At 40.8% G+C, this 20714-nt stretch overlaps 1 protein-coding gene and 1 long non-coding RNA gene across 4 annotated transcripts; one reads left to right on the top strand and one right to left on the bottom strand.

The window, feature by feature from the left end:
• Positions 1–967: 967 nt before the first annotated feature.
• Positions 968–4263, top strand: LOC122020903. Its single transcript, XR_006122364.1, has 2 exons — positions 968–1117; positions 3849–4263. It is a non-coding gene; the product is annotated as an uncharacterized LOC122020903 (long non-coding RNA).
• A 1127-nt stretch (positions 4264–5390) lies between these two features.
• LOC122020920 (putative receptor-like protein kinase At1g80870) lies at positions 5391–8801 on the bottom strand. 3 transcript variants are annotated; one of them, XR_006122371.1, is made up of 3 exons: positions 6753–8801; positions 6436–6515; positions 5391–5774 (listed from the first exon to the last, which is right to left on the bottom strand). XR_006122371.1 is itself a non-coding variant. In XM_042578965.1 (2 exons), exon 1 carries the CDS (start codon positions 8713–8715, stop codon positions 6760–6762), a length of 1956 nt encoding a protein of 651 aa, XP_042434899.1. In that variant the 5' UTR covers positions 8716–8801; the 3' UTR covers positions 6179–6515; positions 6753–6759. The 3 variants fall into 3 exon arrangements, 2 of the variants coding, with proteins under 2 accessions (XP_042434899.1, XP_042434900.1); XM_042578965.1 differs by lacking the exon at positions 5391–5774 and having other exon boundaries at positions 6179–6515; XM_042578966.1 differs by lacking the exon at positions 5391–5774 and having other exon boundaries at positions 6179–6515; positions 6757–8801.
• Positions 8802–20714: the final 11913 nt, after the last annotated feature.

The raw sequence follows: 20714 nt of genomic DNA, 5'->3' as shown, positions 1-20714 counted from the left end.
CACTGTAAACAATGATGCCTATGGTCTTGTCATGTGGTCCTTAGGGGCACATGAACAATAATAATCAAAGTGCAAAAACCCTGATATTTTGCAAGAAGAACAAAGACAAAATAAATTCAATTATTTGGAATGTTAAATATGAAAATGCATATTTGCCCTGTCAAAATAAAAAAAATAAAATTCTAACATTTTTGATGTATATATTTGCTCTGTCAAAATTTTTAAAAAAAATCTAACATTTTTGATGTATATAGCATATATCCATCTAAATCTTTGAATACCATTAAATAAAATATAGATGGGAAATTAAAAAGAGTCTCTTATTTTCGTCATGATTAAAAGGCCACTTCATTTTTTAAAAAATATTAAAAAAAATATATTCTAAAAACTATCTTTATCCTAATTAATGTAACTTTAAACAAAATTTCCTCATCCAATTTTGATCAATGACTCTATCTCGTAACAATTTTCATCAAAATACTCTTGGTAATAATATAGTAACAAAGTACTTTCTTAATTTTTATATATTTAAAAATTAAGTCTCAATTTTAATAAATTAATAAATAAAATTTTCGTAATAGATGACTAATTTAAGAATTATAAATTGATGTGTCACTCACTACGAGCGATCTCTAATAAAAAACTTTTATAGTTGAGTTAAAATTAATTAGTATAAGTTAGAAATCTTGTGCCAATATAATCAGTTTTGATCCAATTGAATCATTTTAATTAATATTAAAAAAATAAGTTAATAGAGGTTTTTTTTTTTCCGTAATATATATTACAAAAATCTAATCTATTTATAAGTGGTTTATAAATTTAACTTCGAATGAGGTTATAGATTTTGTCAAATCTTATGAAATCTAAAGACTGAAATTCATAAACCGGTTCGGGCAAGTGTCGGCTGACTAAACCGTTTATCGAACCAAAAGCGTGTTTACGTGTCTCTTTCTTCCTACAGCTGGACTTGTTTCACTGTGTCACTCACTCGTTCGTCGTCTCGCAGTCCCAAACGCTAAATTCGCCGCTTCAATCTCTCTCGAGGCGCCGATTCGGTAGAGCCGAGATCGCCGCTCCTTCATCGAATCCCTAATCTCGCTTCGGCCCCCGGCGGCCGGTATGAATCTGCAACCATTCGTCCAACCTAGCGTTCGTTGATTCCTTAGATCTCTCGCCTTCGTTTTTTTAGGGTTTCGCCTTTTCTTGATAGATCTCTAGTTGGTTGGTCACTGGTTGGACGCTGCTGCGTCGCCGCCCAATACAGAATATTTTATCTGAGATCCTTGATTTATTTTCCTTCTTGTTATTCTTTTCTCTTTTTCAAATTTTGTTTTCGGAAATATAAATTTCAGCTTTGCAGATTGCAAGTCTTGGTTGAAATAGCATTGACGCTGCTGTGAGATTATTCTGGAAATATTTTGATCCTCCTCGTCTTTGAGATTTATGCTTTGGTTATAATTAGAAGTCAGTGACACGGACATTTATCAGTCACTGTGGCTTGTATATTAAGTACATTAAGTTGTCAAAGGAGTCTTTTTTCAGTTCACTCGTTGATAAGAGTCATTGGACGACATCTATCACAAGCCAAATTGATTCAAGATTCCTTCTCATCAACCTTTGTGCAAATGTGAGATGATTTGAACTTTTATTTACATTCCCAGAGTTCTACATAACAACAAAACCAACAGTAACAAATACATAACAGTGTAACTTTATTACTTGCCTATTGTTTAGCTACATTCACACAGGACGGGAAGAATGACCTGTATTGTAGGATAGGCAGTACGTACTAGTCAGGATTGGATTTGGTTATGTGCATCAACAAACTTCAAGGTCTCTTTATTATTCAAAGAAACATTTTAATAGGAAAAAAAAGTATGTATTTGAAGAGCGTATCAGCTTCTGAAATCTTGTGCACCTGTTGGGCTAAAATTTTTGAAGAATATGATATGACTTGTTATATTTTATGGGTTTGTGTGTTTGGTAGTTAAGAAACAACATCTACATAAAAAAAGGTCTACTAGAGATGAAAATACTAAGATGAATGAATGAAATTAGTAAAAAAATGATGAAATAACAAAAGGAATATTATTATCTAGAAGCAATTAATGTTTGATGAAATAGTTTATGATGGTATGAGCATATTTAAAGGGGATTAATAGATACTTTAAATAGACAAGTTATATCAATTAAAGTTGAAGTGTAACTAGTACATCTTCCATAGAAAATTTTACTTTATTCTAAACCAACATGATTTGGATATTACTGGTAATATAACACTTCAAAGAGATCATTGATGGGATAAGATTCATTTAACCAACCTTTAATTGTTGGGACTAACTTGGTTTCTTATTCCTGTATTAAATTAAATGCTTTAGACCTTTTGGGTGAGGCAAAATTAGAGGCCAAAGCGAGTGTAATTCATTATTCCTATGAACTCAATTTGTGAAATAAATCATTATGAAGTATGATTCTGATTATCAATCCAAACTCTATCAAGTCCCTGTTTGGTGTGCATTTTAAGGGTTTTGACAATCTTATCAGGTTTCTAAGGAGCTGCTGCATTCAGAATTGATGGTCTAAGTATTTTATTATAAATTACTATTGATGTATTGTCTTCCAATTTCTAAACAATTGAGTCTGAACCTATGATAAGTAACACACTTTCCTTATAAACTCTTCTTATGGCTTATGGCTTTAATCTTTTACTGAACCATTCACTATGACTTGTTTTAGCAAAGTTGCCCACCTTTTTTACTCTTCTATTTAGTGTTGTTTCATTATTTTGTCGTAATGGGTTATTGGTTGTTAAAAATATCTCCAACATTCTCCTTGTTTATGTTGGAGTATTTCATTGACCTTCATTTTTCTTATACAATAAATTTCATCAAATATTGGTCACCTAGAACAGTTCATATATTTGTATCTAAGTAGATACTTGATTTATGGATTTTGTACCATAGTCCATAAAATGGAAGTAAATTTTGCATATGACTTAAAGGAATAATGATAGGAAGAAAAATCTCACTTGATACAGTTTAAACTAGGTGTTTTATCTCCGTTAATGCACTGACATTAAGTGTCACGTGCAGAACTTTTCAGATGCAGGGCTTGTCTCAGTCTGTCTAAATGTAACCAAAACTATTTGCACTTGGCAAGATATTTATAAGGTGCATGATATGGCAAGCATTGTCATTACATTAACCAAATAATCTAAATAAAAGCAGGCCAACATAGAAGCATACACATGTTACATAGTTATGCAATTATCTTACAGTCAATATTTTCCAAGTTTATGCCTGTTACATGCACAGAGATTAACTTTTAGTTTTTACACACTCGACACCATTTGTTTACAAGAGGAAGTTTAACCTTGTTTGATTATGTTAATGGATATGGAATATCCAACAAATTTTATTTCCCATAAGCATCTTTTCCTTAGTTCTCTTATCATATCATTCATAGTGCCTGTGCATGTTTAACTTGTTTCTAATTCAGTGTGTTCATACTTGCTTCCGCCATGCACATCATCCTTGCCTACCCTTCCGCATCTTTGATTATTTGTCAACCGAATGCAATATCATTCTACCACAATCAAACAGACCCAAGTCAATCAGTTTTTGTCATTATCCCTCAATTTCTTTATGCTAAATACCATATAATATAAAGAAAGTTGGGATTGCTACAAAATTTGGTTACTTTGTATTTTTCTTCTGTTGGCTATTCCACTTTTTCATGTGCAATTGTTCTCTTAAATGCTCATTATGAAGCTGCTCCAATGACACATATATGGCTGCAAGTTTTCCCATAGCATAACCATGACTCACTGCTCTTTCTATCTGATACAGGACCTTGGGCAGCTTAAAGCATGATGGTTGTCGATTCAGTGTCTTCTCCTCGAAGGAGATCACAGCCTGCAAATTTGGTTGCATCCTCATCTAAGAAACCAACGTCAAGCCTCGAGGAGTCAGATGGTTGGTCTATTATCTTCCAGCGGCACAGGTTCCTATTGACGATGCTAGCTCTCTTGGCATTCCTATGCACCATCTATCTGTACTTTGCTGTTACTTTGGGGCCTACAAATGCATGTGCTGGAATGTCTGGAGCTGAAAAGGATCTTTGTGAGGCCAAAGCTGCTTCTTTGCACAATGGCAAACTCAAATTCTTTTGATCTGTAACGGAAATGACCTTGTTGCATTGGTTTTCATGGATGATTCATAATATTTCATTGGTCTCATTAATGACAAAAGGGCATTGGAAATACGTGCTTTGTGCGTGAATGGCACAATTTTTTTTGTTTTTTGTAGCAATGTTTGCGGATTTAGATTTTGTCTATTGATCTAAATGCCCCAGATTGACTTCTGATTTCAATCATGTATGGAATTTTTCTTAGCAGATTGTGAGGAATGCTGGAGAAACATTTGTGAAACATTTCTTGAGTTTTTCTTTGCAGTTTGTGAGGAATGAATGAAGCACAGCTCCCAGTTGATCGGAACTTGCCATTGTGAGCCATTCTCTACTGTTCTGTGAATAATTATAGAATCAAATCAAAAGGACTACGCTGGAGATCTAAATGGACTGAAGTGTTAGGAATCTGTTGTAATATACAAGAATATCAAAGCCCTGTTGAAGCAACCACCTCATAGTTAATGTTTGGTTTTGATTAATTATTGAATGAAAAAGAATCTTTTGCATTTTTTTTAAATGAAAAACTATCTTTTGTAATATAAGAATATGAACAGATTAAAGAGTACCAAAAGTGGTTGGATCATGCCCAATATAATGATGAAAAGAGACTCAAACTAATCAACTAGTAGACTAAGTATTAGTTGATATGGTGAATTCCAAATATAATAATTTCATTAAGGCAGGTCTGTTAATCAGAGGTGACAGACTTGTCAAGTTTTCTAAGATAAATGATTGATATTAATTAATGCATTCAACTTATTCAATATCAAACATGAATAGCTAAAACTAGTTGTTATGAGTTCTCTATCAAATCGCACTGGGTTCTAGTTTTTTATTTTAAATTTTGCCTTTAACAATTCCTCTGTTGGAAGCCAGAAATTGACTTTGAATTCCAATACAAAATGCATTATTAGATTGAAATATTTCCCTACTTTAATGCCCAAAAGCTAGTTGCTTTAATTGAACCATGGTCCCTCCCTTTATTACTGCAGCATTTCAGGCCACAGTGGGGTAACTTAGCCTACACTCTCCCCGCTTTTAGGGTTTAGAGACATGCAATGTCAACAAAGCTTAACAAACTAATCTTTTATGAAGTTTTAGTTAAGTTTGATCCATTTAAATTTGACAACTTAATTGTAAATGGCATTCATGGTAGAGACATTTGACCTATATCATTTATTTTATTCATTTCTTCCTTTTTGCTTTCAATCAACATTGCTATCACATGATTTCTAACCCACTAGGAGCCACAAACCATGTTAGGTGGACCAATGTCTTCTTGCATCACTCAAGAAACTTTGATGTCTGATGTCTGATGTATGAATTCATAAAGAGACGACATGAATCCTAAATATCATTGATTCACTTATTGACTACCCTCCATCTGAGATCCAGGGCTAGGAGTATAGACTCCTCTCATGTTGCGAAGGAAAGGTAGGTGGTGGGAGTCTCCTTGTTCGCGATATGAGTGGCATTTGATTCAGTGTGGATAAACACGAATGAAACACGCGTTGTTCAGCGAGTGTCGCATATCGAGCAAAGTTAGCTCTGCTTTTGAGATGAATTTGAAGCTCTTCCTAAAGGTCCTGAAAACTGAAGCAAAGTTAGCTCATCAAAACTTGTAAAAGCAAACATCACAAAGGAAAACATGGTCAAATTAGTCATCATTATTTAACATCTTGTTTGTATCATGAAACAGTACTGTATATTACTCTTCTCTTGCTTCTACCTCAAGTGATTAGCATCATCTTAAAATAAATTTCATATTGGTCTTGCTTCTTCTCCAAGTTATCAACTCCATCAACACTAATTTGTCTTTAACAATACTTCCATCCTTCATAATGATACCATAAGAAGGAAGAAAGAAACAAACAATACACATTTAAATGCCAATTACTCTACTAACGTGTCAATGAACCAGCCAAATAATCTCTAAGCCAATTGGGTGACATCATGACATGAAAGGAACATGACAGCAAAGGCATTAGACTAATGGAAAAGAAGAAAGAAGACCCAGTTGTGTTCCATTACTATTATTATTTTTGTTTTGGTCCATTCAAGATTTCAAATGGTTCAAGGAGAGGCTAAAAGTCAATTCCATGAAGAGAAAAAAGAAATGCTTGGACTGTGCAAAGTCATACAATGCATAGATTTCCTTGATCTGGTATTGATACAATTCAATCTATTGTTAATAAATAAATAAACAATGGGACAACTTGCAATTGTTGATGAAGTCATTGTCCACACCTGCCCTTGTCAATCCACTGCAGCAGAACAGATCATCTGTAGCCAATTTCATTTGATCACGGGTTGTTTAGCACTTCAACCTGATGGCAAATCCAAGTCTTCTCAGACATTGATTCAACCAGCAAGAGTTTTGGAACAACTATGAGAAAGAAAGAAAAAAACAGTTCTTGACAACTTCATGTCTTTGATAAGAACTCAAAGCTCAATGTGAGAACTAGCACAGAACAATTTGATGTTATTAGGAATCAGTAGAGTGAATTGTATTTACACAAGGCACAAACAAAATGAAACAACATCAAGCAGCTTAAGCTACTTACTCACAATCTATTCTACCTCCAGTGCAGGTTTTGGTCTGGACCTGCTGAAGCATCTTGGAGGAGGAGAAGGAGAGAATTCACATGGTACAACAGGAAGTTCCATCTCTCCTTTTAGAATCTTTACGATATCGCCGCTGTCGGGCCTCAGCTCGGGGATCCTTTGCAAGCACAATAGAGCCACATTGATGCAAAGGGTAGCTTGTTCCTTGTTGAATGAGCCCTTCAACCTTTCATCTACAAGCTCTAAGGGATTGCCGGATTGAGCTAGCAGCCTACACCAGCTCACGAGGTTGGCCTTTTCCAACTTCACCGGCGACGACAAAACATGCAAAGGTCGTCTTCCTGATACAATAACGAGGATCAGAACCCCAAAGCTGTATATGTCAGCCTTCTCCATCAATTGATCACATCTGTGGCATTCCGGAGCAACATAGCACACAGTGCCTCTCATGCTTGTTGTACTACTGAGCTCCCTACTGAACAAATCGCCACTGAACATGTCGTTGCTTGCCGATCGGCTCCTCTTCTTCCTCTTCCATCCTTTTCGGAAGCTTAAGTCGTCCTTCAATTCCCGGCCTCGCCTAGAAAAGTTGTCTCTGCTAGTGATAGTAGACTCTTCGTCCCGGCTACTGATCGTTCGAAACCACTTGGGACCTTTCTTGCAGTGCCCCTTCTGGCTAAGCTCTGCAAAGTATTCTTCCTTCCACCATTCTCTCATCTTCCTATTCGTTCTGTCACAAGCAAGAACTCCATTCTTCTTGCTTTGTTTCTTGTCTGCATTCTTTTCAGAAGAATTGATTGAGAGGAGATTGTTGCTGAAGTGAGGAGATTTATCAGGGGAGATCCCGACTGGGAAATCCCAGTTGGGATTGCCGGAAGAGCCAATTTGGCTGCCAATCCACTCCTTGACATAATCTTTGCTGCTCAATTCCCCACTTTCATCCTGCTTCCACCACCACTGCTTCCCCCATGGGCCGCTGGACTCCGACCTTGCATCGTCCAGCGGCGAAGCTGCGGCCAACTCTTTACTTGGCTCGAAGCTAAAAATCCCATCTTGGACCGGCGAGGTGCCTTCCGCCGGCTGTCTGGAGTCGAGGTTGTTGGATGGAGAAACGCGGAGGGCAAATGAAAGGTGGGCCTGTGGGCTCTCGGGGACGAGGTCTTGACTCTTGAAGAACTCCTGGCTCGGTCCGAGATCCTGGCTGAAGAACTCGGAGACGAGGTCGGCGTCGGTTTTTAAGCGAGATAGACCGAAATCGGAGAGCTTGGCCTGGAAATCAAAGCCGAGGAGCACATTGCTAGGCTTGATGTCGCCGTGCACGACCGGAGGATCGCACTCGAGGTGGAGAAAGGCGAGGGCTTGGGCGACATCGAGGACGATGGAGAAGCGGCGATCCCAGCTGAGCGAGGATCCGGAGATGAAAAGGGCTTCCTGGAGACTCCCGTTGGGCATGTACTCGTAGACGAGGAGGCGGCGCCGGCGGCCCTCGAGGCAGTACCCGATGAGGGAGACGACGAAGGGGGAGGGGCGGAGGGCCGCGAGGACGTGTAGCTCGTTGTGGAACTCGCGGTCGGAGGTGGCGAGGTGGGAGGGGGAGGATGAGGGAGAGTGGAGGAGACGCTTGACGGCGACGGACTTGCCGTCGGGGAGGATGCCGCGGAAGACGGCGGCGGATGCGCCACGGCCGATGGAGCGGGAAGCGTCGAAGGAGGCGGTCGCTGCGCGGAGGGAACGGTAGGAGAAGCGGTGGATGGGTGAGGCGGGGGGAGAGAAGGACGAGGGAAACGGCAGGGTTGGGGAACGACGGGAGAGGTAGAGGTAGAGAAGCAAGAGGAGTACGAGGAGGGCGAGGAGGAGCAGGGTGGAGGCGGATACGGCGACAGCGAGGAGGAGGGCGTGGTGGCGGTGTGTGGAAGCCGAAGAGATGGGGGGAGGGCTGGAGGCGAGGCGGCGGTAAGGCATGGAGGTCGCCGGAGATGGTGGCGGCAGAGGCCCTGAGTGATGGGAGCAGATTAAGAATAGAAATAAAAAGTGGTGGGAATCTTTATATATGTAGGGAGAGAGTAGGAGGAGGGAGATGGTTTGCGCTTGTAAAAAGTTAAACAGTGGGGGGTGGTTTTGGAAACCGTGTTAATTGGGTTAAAACTTACAAATAATAAATACAAGGTAGAAAATCAGAAAAAGCGAGCGATGCTTTTGACCTGTGAAAGTGGGAATATTTGGGGACGTGTGTAGTGGGGTAAGTTGAAATTTTGAAAAGGATGAATAATGAATTTTGAGTTTGTTAAAGGATGGATAAGTCAACTACAAAATTTAGTGGATCGATCAAATTTCATAAAGGAAATCTAAATAAATGAACTTAAATTTAATATCCATTTTATAAGAATTTATTTATCTTCATTTAATATATATAATATTAAATAAATAAATAAATTTAAATTTATTAAATTAAATAAATTATATATATATATATATAAATCAATTTCAAGCTAAATCTCAAGTTCACAAAAAGAAAATAAGTTAAGTTTCTTTTCAATGATTTTTTTTTCATTTTAAACTCGAGTTGATTAACTAACCAAACAATCCTACCTATACTCCAATATGGAGTAATTTTAGTTTATGCTAATATAATATGAGGTAGGTTTGGTCAGAATTATTTCTAAGTATTGATTAATTATTTTATATTATAATTGATCCTGTCCGAGTCGCTGAATCGACGGACGCTGGGCACGTGGCGCTCTCCTCTATCTCCGACCAGCTGCACCGACCTCCGGCGAACCTGCACAGAAGTCAGGCCGGGGAGGGGTCCCCGGCGACGACCCTCCGACGCTCAAGTCAGGCAAGCAGACAGCAAATATGAGGCTCCAACATGCGAGAGAGAGCGTACCTCCGGCGAAGGGTGAGGACCCTTATATAGGGCTGTGAAGAGGCATGTGCACTCATACCGAGGTGCACACGTGCTCTGTGCCATACCTTAGTATGGGCTTGTCAGATGAGCTTGCCTGACCCCTTACTGCTACAGTCCAAGCACGTGCTACAGTCCGAGCACGTCTCTGATGGGACAGTGAGCCCATGCCCTAAGATCCTGCGTATCACCTGCTGTCAGAGGATGTTTCTGTCCTTGTCTCCATGCCAAGCGTCCGACCGGTCGGCGGTTTCCTCACGTCCGATCGGTCGGATGTGCTGATCCGCTCGGGAGCTTCCTGGTCGCGTGCTCGGGACTGTTCGCAGTGTTGATACTTTATTCCTTCGGCCGAGCGGGCCATCCGCTCGGCGCTACTATACTGTTCATCATGAGCGTCGGAACCCCGACTCCCCGCCGGGGTGTATCGCTTCCGCTCGGAAGCTTCAGCCGGTCGTCACCATCATAATCAGCTCGCCCAAGCTTCTGGTTGGCCTTTTACCTTTCGACCTCCACGTGGCGTTGACTCTGCTAAATGGGGCCTCCCATTCTTACTGCCGGATTACTTGCCTTCCCTTCAAGTCTAGTCGAAGGAGGCAAAGTCCGACTGACTGGACTGCCGATCTGTCGAACAATGATCATTGCCTTAGGCCGCTCGGCCCCGCTTATCTATGTAATGACTTTTTCGGCTTGCATATTAGATAATCTTCTGCTCCTTTCTATTTTAGCAAGAAAATTTTCCCTCGTCCCAACTTTAAGTGTCTCTCGATATTTATCGTCGGAGCTCGACGGCTCGGATATTTATAGCCGGTCGGCGCGGCTCTCGATTTTTAACGACGGGGCTCGTCGGTTCGTCCGCTCGGATTATTTATAGACGCCGGCTCGTCTCTCGATATTTATCGTCGGAGCTCGACGGCGCGGATATTTATAGCCGGTCGGCTCTCGATTTTAAGCGGTGCTTGTCGGTCTTCGCTCGGATTTATAGACGGCTCGTCTCTCGATATTTATCGTCGGAGCTCGGCGCGGATATTTATAGCCGATCGGCGCGGTCGATCTTAACGACGGTGCTCGTCGGTCTTCCGCCCGGATTTATAGGCGCCGCTCTCGATTTTTAACGTCGGTGCTCGGCGGTTATTTATAGCCGATCGGCGCGCTCTCGATCTTTAACGACGGTGCTCGTCGGTCTTCCGCTTGGGTTTTATAGAGCTCGTCTCTCGATATTTATCGCCGGAGCTCGGCGCGGATATTTATACCCGATCGGCGCGGCTCTCGATTTTAACGACGGGGCTCGCGCGGATGTTTATAGTCGATCGGCGCGGCTCTCGATCTTTAACGACGGTGCTCGTCGGTCTTCCGCTTGGGGATTTATACGCCGGCTCGTCTCTCGATTTTTAACGTCGGTGCTCGACGGCGCGGATATTTATAGCCGATCGGCGCGGCTCTCGATTTTTAACGACGGGGCTCGTCGGCGCGGATGTTTATAGCCGATCGGCGCGGCTCTCGATTTTTAACGACGGTGCTTGTCGGTCTTCCGCTCGGGGATTTATAGACGCCGGCTCGTCTCTCGATATTTATCGTCGGAGCTCGACGGCGCGGATATTTATAGCCGATCGGCGCGGCTCTCGATCTTTAACGACGGTGCTCGTCGGTCTTCCGCTCGGGGATTTATAGACGCCGGCTCGTCTCTCGATTTTTAACGTCGGTGCTCGACGGCGCGGTTATTTATAGCCGATCGGCGCGGCTCTCGATCTTTAACGACGGTGCTCGTCGGTCTTCCGCTCGGTTTTTATAGACGCCGGCTCGTCTCTCGATATTTATCGTCGGAGCTCGACGGCGCGGATATTTATAGCCGATCGGCGCGGCTCTCGATTTTTAACGACGGGGCTCGTCGGCGCGGATGTTTATAGCCGATCGGCGCGGCTCTCGATCTTTAACGACGGTGCTCGTCGGTCTTCCGCTCGGGGATTTATAGACGCCGGCTCGTCTCTCGATTTTTAACGTCGGTGCTCGACGGCGCGGTTATTTATAGCCGGTCGGCGCGGCTCTACGGTTTAACGTCTGGGCTAGACGGCCTCAAAGGCTAACTCCTTACCAGGTCGAGCGACCTTGGCCTTCCTTTCGAGCCTTTGGCTCGGCTAATACACCCCCGGCCGAGCGGCACGGGGTCTTCCCATCGAGCCTTTGGCTCGGCTTCTATACTCCCGGCCGAGCGGCACGGGGTCTTCCTATCGAGCCTTTAGGTCGGCTAATACACCCCCGGCCGAGTGGCACGGGGTCTTCCCATCGAGCTTGGGCTCGGTTAACATACTCCCGGCCGAGCGGCACGGGCTTCCCATCGAGCCTTTGGCTCGGCTAATACACCCCCGGCCGAGCGGCACGGGGTCTTCCCATCGAGCCTTTGGGTCGGTTTCTATACTCCCGGCCGAGCGGCACGGGGTCTTCCTATCGAGCCTTTGGCTCGGTTAACATACTCCCGGCCGAGCGGCACGGGGTCTTCCCATCGAGCCTTTGGCTCGGTTAACATACTCCCGGCCGAGCGGCACGGGGTCTTCCCATCGAGCCTTTGGCTCGGCTTCTATACTCCCGGCCGAGCGGCACGGGGTCTTCCTATCGAGCCTTTGGCTCGGTTAACATACTCCCGGCCGAGCGGCACGACACCCCTGTTGGTTGCTACTCGGAAAACCTATAGGTTCCACTGTACAAAAATTTTGTACAAAGGTCTGAACCTTTTCCTAGCTACCATGTGTTCTTTTAAATTAAATTTTGGATCGCCTGCGGAACTTAACACGTTTGATCCAAAACTTAATCTATTTGTTCTTTTAGGTTTTGACTTGGATTTCCTGCGGAACTTAACACGTTCGACCCAAGTCTCCTTAAGTTATTAATTCCATTAAATATTAATTTCCATAAAGGTTCCCAGTACTGACGTGGCGAGGCACATGGCCTTCTTGGATATGGGAGCAACCACCACCGACTAGACAAAACCTTTAATAGAAAGCTAATATTTAATTTCCTAAAATAACTTTAGGTTAACCAAAGAGAACAATCAAATCACAAGGAAAAGAAAGAAACAAAAGAACACAACTTCGAAAAAATATTCGAAATACTAGAACGTAAGCCTCTTGTATTTGGTATTATTTCCATAAATAACTAGCATGATGCGGAAATAGAAATTACTAGTTATACCTTGTAGAAAAAACCTCTTGATCTTCTACCGTATTCCTCTTCTAACCTCGGACGTTGTGTGGGCAACGATCTTCCAAGATGAGAAACCACCAACCACCTTCTTCTCCTCCAAGCAAGGTTCAGCCACAAAAGAAAAGCTTTACCAAGGAGAAAAACCAAAATACTAACCAAGCTCCAAGAGATGCTAGCTTTCTCCTTCTTCTTCTTCTTCTCCGAGTAGTATCCGCCACCACAAGAACTCCAAGGGAGGGAGAGAGGTTCGGCCACCACAAGAGGAAGAGAAGGAGATGATGGCCGCCACACCAAGGAACAAAAGAGGAGAGGAAATAATAGATGTTGTGTCTTTTGAAGGCACCTCACCCCTTCTTTTATATTCCTTGGCCTAGGTAAATTAGGAAATTTAATTACAATAAATTTTCCTTAATTTCCTTGACATGATTTAATTGAGAAAAATAAAACAAAATTTCCCAATTAACTTGAGATGGACGGCCACATCATTGGAAACAAAAGAGGACAAGTTTTAATCAACAATTAAAACTTCCTAATTTGTTTCCGGAAATTTTAAAAAATAAAATTTCTTTTTAAAATCTCTTCATGGTTAATAAAAGGAAATATCTATAATTTTAATTTTATTAACATGTGAATAATTTTAAAGAGAAAATAAAACATCTCTCCAATCTACAAATAAGGAAAGAGATCTAATCTCTTTCTTTTAATCTTTTGTAAATCTTTTACAAGAGAGATATTTTAATTTTAATTCTCTTTAAAATATATCTTCTACATAATAATAAAATTAAATTTCTTTTTTAATTTATTTTTGGCGGCCCTACTAGCTTTGGTTCAAGCTAGGGCCGACCACCCAATATTATACCTAGGCCGGCCCTAGCTTGTTCCCAAGCTAGCTTGGCCGGCCCCTATTGGTGGGTATAGAAGGTGGGTATAGGTGGGTATAGAACTCTATAAATAAGAGGCTACGATAGGGACCGAGAGGAGGAATTGGTTTTGGTCTCCGATAAAATTAAGCATCCCATGTTCCCCAACACACAACTTAATTTTATCAATGATAATTCATTCCACTAGAGAACTATCATTGAACTACCGCACCAATCCCAAATTACATTTTGGCTCCTTCTTATTATGAGTGTGTTAGTCTCCCTGTGTTTAAGATATCGAATGTCCACTAATTAAGTGAGTTACCGACAACTCATTTAATTAATATCTAAGTCCAAGAGTAGTACCACTCAACCTTATTATCATGTCGGACTAAGTCCACTGCAGGGTTTAACATGACAATCTTTATGAGCTCCTCTTGAGGACATTATCAACCTAGTATCACTAGGACACGTTTCCTTCTATAATCAACAACACACACTATGAGTGATACCATTTCCCAATTTATCGGGTTTATTGATTCATCGAACTAAATTTCACCCATTGATAAATTAAAGAAATAAATATCAAACATATGTGCTTGTTATTATATTAGGATTAAGAGCACACACTTCCATAATAATCGAAGTCTTTGTTTCTTTATAAAGTCAATATAAAAGGCGACCTCAAATGGTCCTACTCAAGACACTCCGAGTGTACTAGTGTAATTATATAGTCAAGATAAACTAATACCTAATTACACTACGACCTTCTAATGGTTTGTTCCTTTCCATTCGGGTCGTGAGCTACTGTTTATAATTTATAAGGTGCGATAACATCATCTTCTTCATGTGACACCACATACTATGTTATCTACAATATAAATTAAATGAACAACTACAAACAAATGTAGATAATTAGACCAAATGTGATTCTTTATTCATAATGAATGTTTACAAAGCTTAGGCTTTCAGTATACACTCCAACAATCTCCCACTTATACTAATGACTAAGCTGCCATATCTTCTACCATACATCTGATTCCCATTCCCTCCACATGCCGATCGAAAGCTTTCGCCGGAAGGGCCTTAGTGAAAGGATCTGCCAGGTTATCCGCTGATGCAATCTTGGCGATGACAACTTCTCCTCGCTTCACGATATCTCGTATCAGGTGGTACTTGCGCTCTATATGTTTACTCGTCTTATGAGCTCGTGGTTCCTTTGAGTTTGCAACTGTACCGCTATTATCACAATAAATTGTGATGATCTTGGGCAAACCAGGAATCACATCTAAGTCCATTAGAAAGTTCCTGAGTCATACTGCTTCTTTGGTTGCCTCAGAGGCTGACACATACTCAGCTTCCATGGTTGAGTCTGAAACGCATTTCTGCTTAACACTCCTTCATGCAATGGCTCCACCTCCTAAAGTAAACACATAGCCTGATGTAGACTTACTGCTGTCCCTATCTGATTGGAAATCCGAATCCATGTAACCCACAGGGAACAAATCGCCTGCTTGGTAAACTAGCATATAATCTCTAGTCCTTCTCAGGTACTTTAATATATGCTTTACAGCAGTCCAATGTCCTTGTCCAGGATTACTCTGATATCTGCTAACCATGGCCACAGCAAAACAGATATCAGGTCTCGTACACAGCATTGTATACATAAGGCTTCCAAAAACATAAGAAACTGCCTTCATATCCTCTATCTCCTTTGATGTCATCGGAGACATCTCTTTAGATAAGGTTACTCCATGCCTAAAAGGTAAGAAACATTTCTTGAAGTTCTGCATGCTAAAACGAGCAAGGATTGTATCTATATATGAAGTTTGAGATAGACACAACATTCTTTTCTTGCGATCCCTTATAACTTTGATCCTAAGAATGTGTGCACATTCTCCTAAGTCCTTCATATCAAATTGTTTGGACAACCATACCCTTACATCCGATAATACCTTGACATTGTTGTCAATTAACAAAATATCATCTATGTATAGTACAAGAAATACCACCACATTTCCGTTACACTTTTTGTACACACAAGACTCATCCGGACACTGAATAAATCCATATGACTGGATTACTTCATTAAATCGGATGTTCCAAGACCTTGAAGCTTGCTTCAGTCCATAAATGGACCGATTGAGCTTGCACACTAGATGCTCTTTGCCTTTTCAATGAACCCTTCCGGTTGCTTCATATGGATGTTCTCTTCAAGACTTCCATTAAGGAAAGCTGTCTTGACATCCATTTGCCAAATCTCATAATCCATATGAGCAGAATGGATAAGAGTATCCGGATAGACTTAAGCATGGCTCTTGGTGAAAAGGTCTCCTCATAATCGATTCCCTCTTTTGAGTGTACCTTTTGCAACAAGCCTAGCTTTGAAGGTTTCTACCTTCCCGTCTCCCTCTTTTCCTTTGTAGATCCACTTGCATCCAACGGCTTTTACACCATCGTGTGGTTCTACAAGCTCCCAAACCTTATTAGAGTACATGGACTCTATTTCAATACTCTTTGCCAAGATGTCGCATCTATATCTTGGAGTGCTTCATTATATGATCAGGTTCATGTTTACCAGGGATCAAGTCCGAAGACTCTCCCAAAACATGAATCTTCAGTGCCTCACAACCCTCCCACTACGACGAGGCAATGCGTGGTTGTGTATCATGTGTGACACGTGTTGCGGTCTCTTGTGGTACTTCATCTTGTCCTGTTGGAATCAAGTAGACATGTCCTCTCTAAGTTCTTCTAAAACAACTTTACTCTGGGCTTGTGATCCATTATATAGTCTTCTTCTAAAAGCGGGCATTGGTGCTAACAATGACCTTCGGTCTTAGGACTATAAAATAAACCACCTTTCGTTCCTTTGGGATATCCTACAAACACGCGAACTTATGACGAGATTCTAACTTATCAACTCATTCGGCACATGTGCTGGACTACCCCAATATGTCTTAGACTGGGTTTCGCCCATTCCACAATTCTATGGGAGTAGAAGAAACTGATTTAGAAGGTACTAAGTTCAACGATATCTTCTTGTTTCGAGCATATCCCCAAAACGAATTTGGTAATCTGAATAACTCATCATTGATCTAACCATCTCCATAAGAGTCCTATTCCTTCGTTACGCCACACCATTCTGTGTGTTCCAGTGCAGACAATTGGGATTGAATCCGGCCTCGATAAGCAATTCCTAAACTCTCCTAAGAGGTATTCGCCACCACGATCGATAGTAGTGTCTTGATACTTTTACCTAGTCGTTTCTCCACATCAGCCTTGTATTCTTTGAACTTATCAAAGCACTCGGACTTGCGGCGCATTAGGTAAATGTATCCATATCTTGAATAATCGTCTATGAAAGAGACAAAATATTCAAAACCTCCTCTTGCCTGGACAGACATAGGACCACACAAATCAGAGTGAACCAACTCTAACACTTGGCTCTATACCCCTTGGCCTTGAACGACCTCTTGGTCATTTTACCTTCCAAGCAAGATTCACAAGTTGGAAAATTTTCCAACTCAAATGAACTCAAAAGTCCATCGGCTATAAGCCTCTGAATCCTACTTAAGTTAATATGACCAAGCCTTAGATGCCAAAGATATGCTTGGTTCATTTCTGAAGGTTCTTTTCTCTTATTAGAGTTAGAAGATGAGTTATAAATTTCCATGTTTTGCTTTGTGAAAGAAATTGGATTTAAAGTATACAAATTGCCAACTAATGTACCAGAACAGATAATCACTTTATTTCTTTTAATAACTATATCGTTACTGAAAGAAACTGAATATCCATCTAAAAACAGTTTAGAAACTGAAATTAAATTCTTTCTAAAACTGGGTACATAAAGACAATTTCTTAAAACCAAATTTCTATTTCTACTAAAAGACAAGTAGACGTCTCCCACTGCAACAGCTGCCACCTTAGTAGCATTGCCCATGTAGACGGTAATCTCCCCTTCAGATAGTCGTCGGGTTTCCTGGAACCCCTGCAAGGAATTGCAGACATGATCAGTGGCTCCCGTATCTACACACCAGGTGCTGGTAGATAACACCGCTAAACATGTTTCAACAACTAGAGTATGAGATATACCTTTGTTTTGGTTCCTACGAGGACAGTCCGCCTTCCAATGTCCTGCCTGCTTACAGATGAAGCACTTGCCCTTCGGCTTCTTCATTCCAGCTTTAAATCCCGTACTCTGAGATTTATTCACTTTCTTTGCTGAACCAGCTTGTTTCTTCTTCTTCTTTCCTTTCGGTTTAGAAGTAGAACCATTTTCAGCATAGTGAATTTGAGCATTGTGACGAAATAATCCTTCTGCTGCCTGAAGTTCTGTCAGTAGTTCCGCTAATGAATATACCCTTTTGTTCATATTGTAATTCAGGCGGAATTGCTCAAAACTTCTAGGTAGCGTTTGGAGGATCATATCGATCTGGGTTTCCCCATCAATTTCTCCTCCAAGGATCTGTATCTCGTTCAGATAAGCCATCATCTTTAGGATATGATCCCTTACAGGAGTACCCTCTTGCATGGTGGCTGTCATTATCTTTCTCATGGCTTCTTGCCTAGAAGCCCTATCCTGATGACCAAAGAGTTCCTTGAGATTGTTCATAATATCATAGGCTGTTGGTAAATCTTGATGCTGATGTTGCAATACATTTGACATTGAAGCCAAAATGTAACACCGCGCCATCTCATCAGCTTTTACCCATTTCCTATGATATTCAATCTCCTCTTGGGTAGATTCAGCAGTAGGTGCATCAGGGCACTGCTCAGTCAGTACATATTTATAGCTTTCAGCAGTAAGAACAATGTCCAGGTTTCTTTTCCAATCTATGTAGTTTGGTCCAGTAAGTCTATTCTGTTGAAGTATGATGGACAGTGGGTTGAAAGACATCCTAAGAATCACAAATAACTTTTGGTCAGAACTCTAAATTTAGAATAATATTGATTCCTCAAACAATACTATTTTAAATTAACCAACACCTCATAACACCGTGAATTTTGTATGCCACGTTAGTGTGGACGTATACAAATTCAACATTTGTAAAAGGAGGGTTTTAACCCATTAATTTTATTATCTTGTCAACCTAACTTTTTGACAAATAAAATTAATAGTTGGTATCATTTGGTCACACAAATAATAGCAGTGACTCCGTTAGGGAGGATACTATTAGATGTGTCTAAGTGTATACCATTACTTGACACTAAGTCCATTAATAAGATTATGCCCCTTCCGTTGGGGAAGATCACACGCTCTTAATTAACTTCCTATAGTCATCCAAAAATGGAAGTCTGTTCTAGTGATCTGCAAACAAGCTCATCCGTTATGGAGGAAGGCACTCAGAGCCAACGCGCAAGCTTGTTTGCATCACTTACAAACCAGTAATGGAGACCATGGGATTTATTTAAAAATCCCTCTCCCACTTAGTTATTTATAAATGAGGAATTTTAACTATGCTAGCCTACTTAAACTTGTAAACTAACATGCACACACAGCACAATATAAAAGCAATAAATAGAAAATTTAATTTTCAACTATTATGGCTTTTATCTCTAATTGTCCTCCGTGTGTTGTCATCCCAAGCTGCTGCCATATTTGGCCACCGCCACCGGGTCTAGCTGTCGCATCCATCTTGCTCCTAGTTCCGCTGCGCCTCTGGTCCTTAGAAGGTTCCACGCTTTGCAAGATTCGATCCGCGACATAAATAGAATTTTACATTTTGATCCTATATTCCATAAAAGGAATATACATGTATCTAGATCAAAAATAAAATCCTAATAAAACTAAATACAGCTCCTGCTGTATTTTAATACAATCATGCACACACATATAAATTGCCCTTGACATGTCCAAGGGTCCAATCACACACATAATTAACTAAAAGCCATAATAGTTGGATCCTGCATCCACAAAGTTAGCACATCCTACTATTACCCTGCCTAAATTATGTATGACATATGCATAATTAAACTAAATACCAAATACACAGAGGCAAAACCCTAGCTCTGATACCAATTGTTGGTTGCTACTCGGAAAGCCTAGAGGTTCCACTGTACAAAAATTTTGTACAAAGGTCTGAACCTTTTCCTAGCTACCATGTGTTCTTTTAAATTAAATTTTGGATCGCCTGCGGAACTTAACACGTTTGATCCAAAACTTAATCTATTTGTTCTTTTAGGTTTTGACTTGGATCTCCTGCGGAACTTAACACGTTCGACCCAAGTCTCCTTAAGTTATTAATTCCATTAAATATTAATTTCCATAAAAGGTTCCCAGTACTGACGTGGCGAGGCACATGACCTTCTTGGATATGGGAGCAACCACCACCGACTAGACAAAACCTTTAATAGAAAGCTAATATTTAATTTCCTAAAATAACTTTAGGTTAACCAAAGAGAACAATCAAATCACAAGGAAAAGAAAGAAACAAAAGAACACAACTTCGAAAAAACATATTCGAAATACTAGAACGTAAGCCTCTTGTATTTGGTATTATTTCCATAAATAACTAGCATGATGCGGAAATAGAAATTACTAGTTATACCTTGTAGAAAAAACCTCTTGATCTTCTACCGTATTCCTCTTCTAACCTCGGACGTTGTGTGGGCAACGATCTTCCAAGATGAGAAACCACCAACCACCTTCTTCTCCTCCAAGCAAGGTTCGGCCACAAAAGAAAAGCTTTACCAAGGAGAAAAACCAAAATACTAACCAAGCTCCAAGAGATGCTAGCTTTCTCTCCTTCTTCTTCTTCTTCTCCGAGTAGTATCCGGCCACCACAAGAACTCCAAGGGAGAGGATGATGTTCGGCCACCACAAGAGGAAGAGAAGGAGATGATGGCCGGCCACACCAAGGAACAAAAGAGGGAGAGGAATAATAGATGTTGTGTCTTGTGAAGGCACCCTCACCCCTTCTTTTATATTCCTTGGCCTAGGTAAATTAGGAAATTTAATTACAATAAATTTTCCTTAATTTCCTTGACATGATTTAATTGAG

The sequence above is a fragment of the Zingiber officinale genome, chromosome 9A (assembly GCF_018446385.1).
Source record: "Zingiber officinale cultivar Zhangliang chromosome 9A, Zo_v1.1, whole genome shotgun sequence".
Classification (NCBI taxonomy): Eukaryota; Viridiplantae; Streptophyta; class Magnoliopsida; order Zingiberales; family Zingiberaceae; genus Zingiber; species Zingiber officinale.
The sequence above is the reverse complement of the archived record's forward strand: the minus strand, read 5'-3'. Positions and strand labels throughout refer to the sequence as shown.

What these genes read in the sequence shown, in the direction of transcription:
- LOC122020920 (XM_042578965.1), bottom strand. Translation starts at nt 8,715, where the DNA reads ATGCCTTACCGCCGCCTCGCCTCCAGCCCTCCCCCCATCTCTTCGGCT.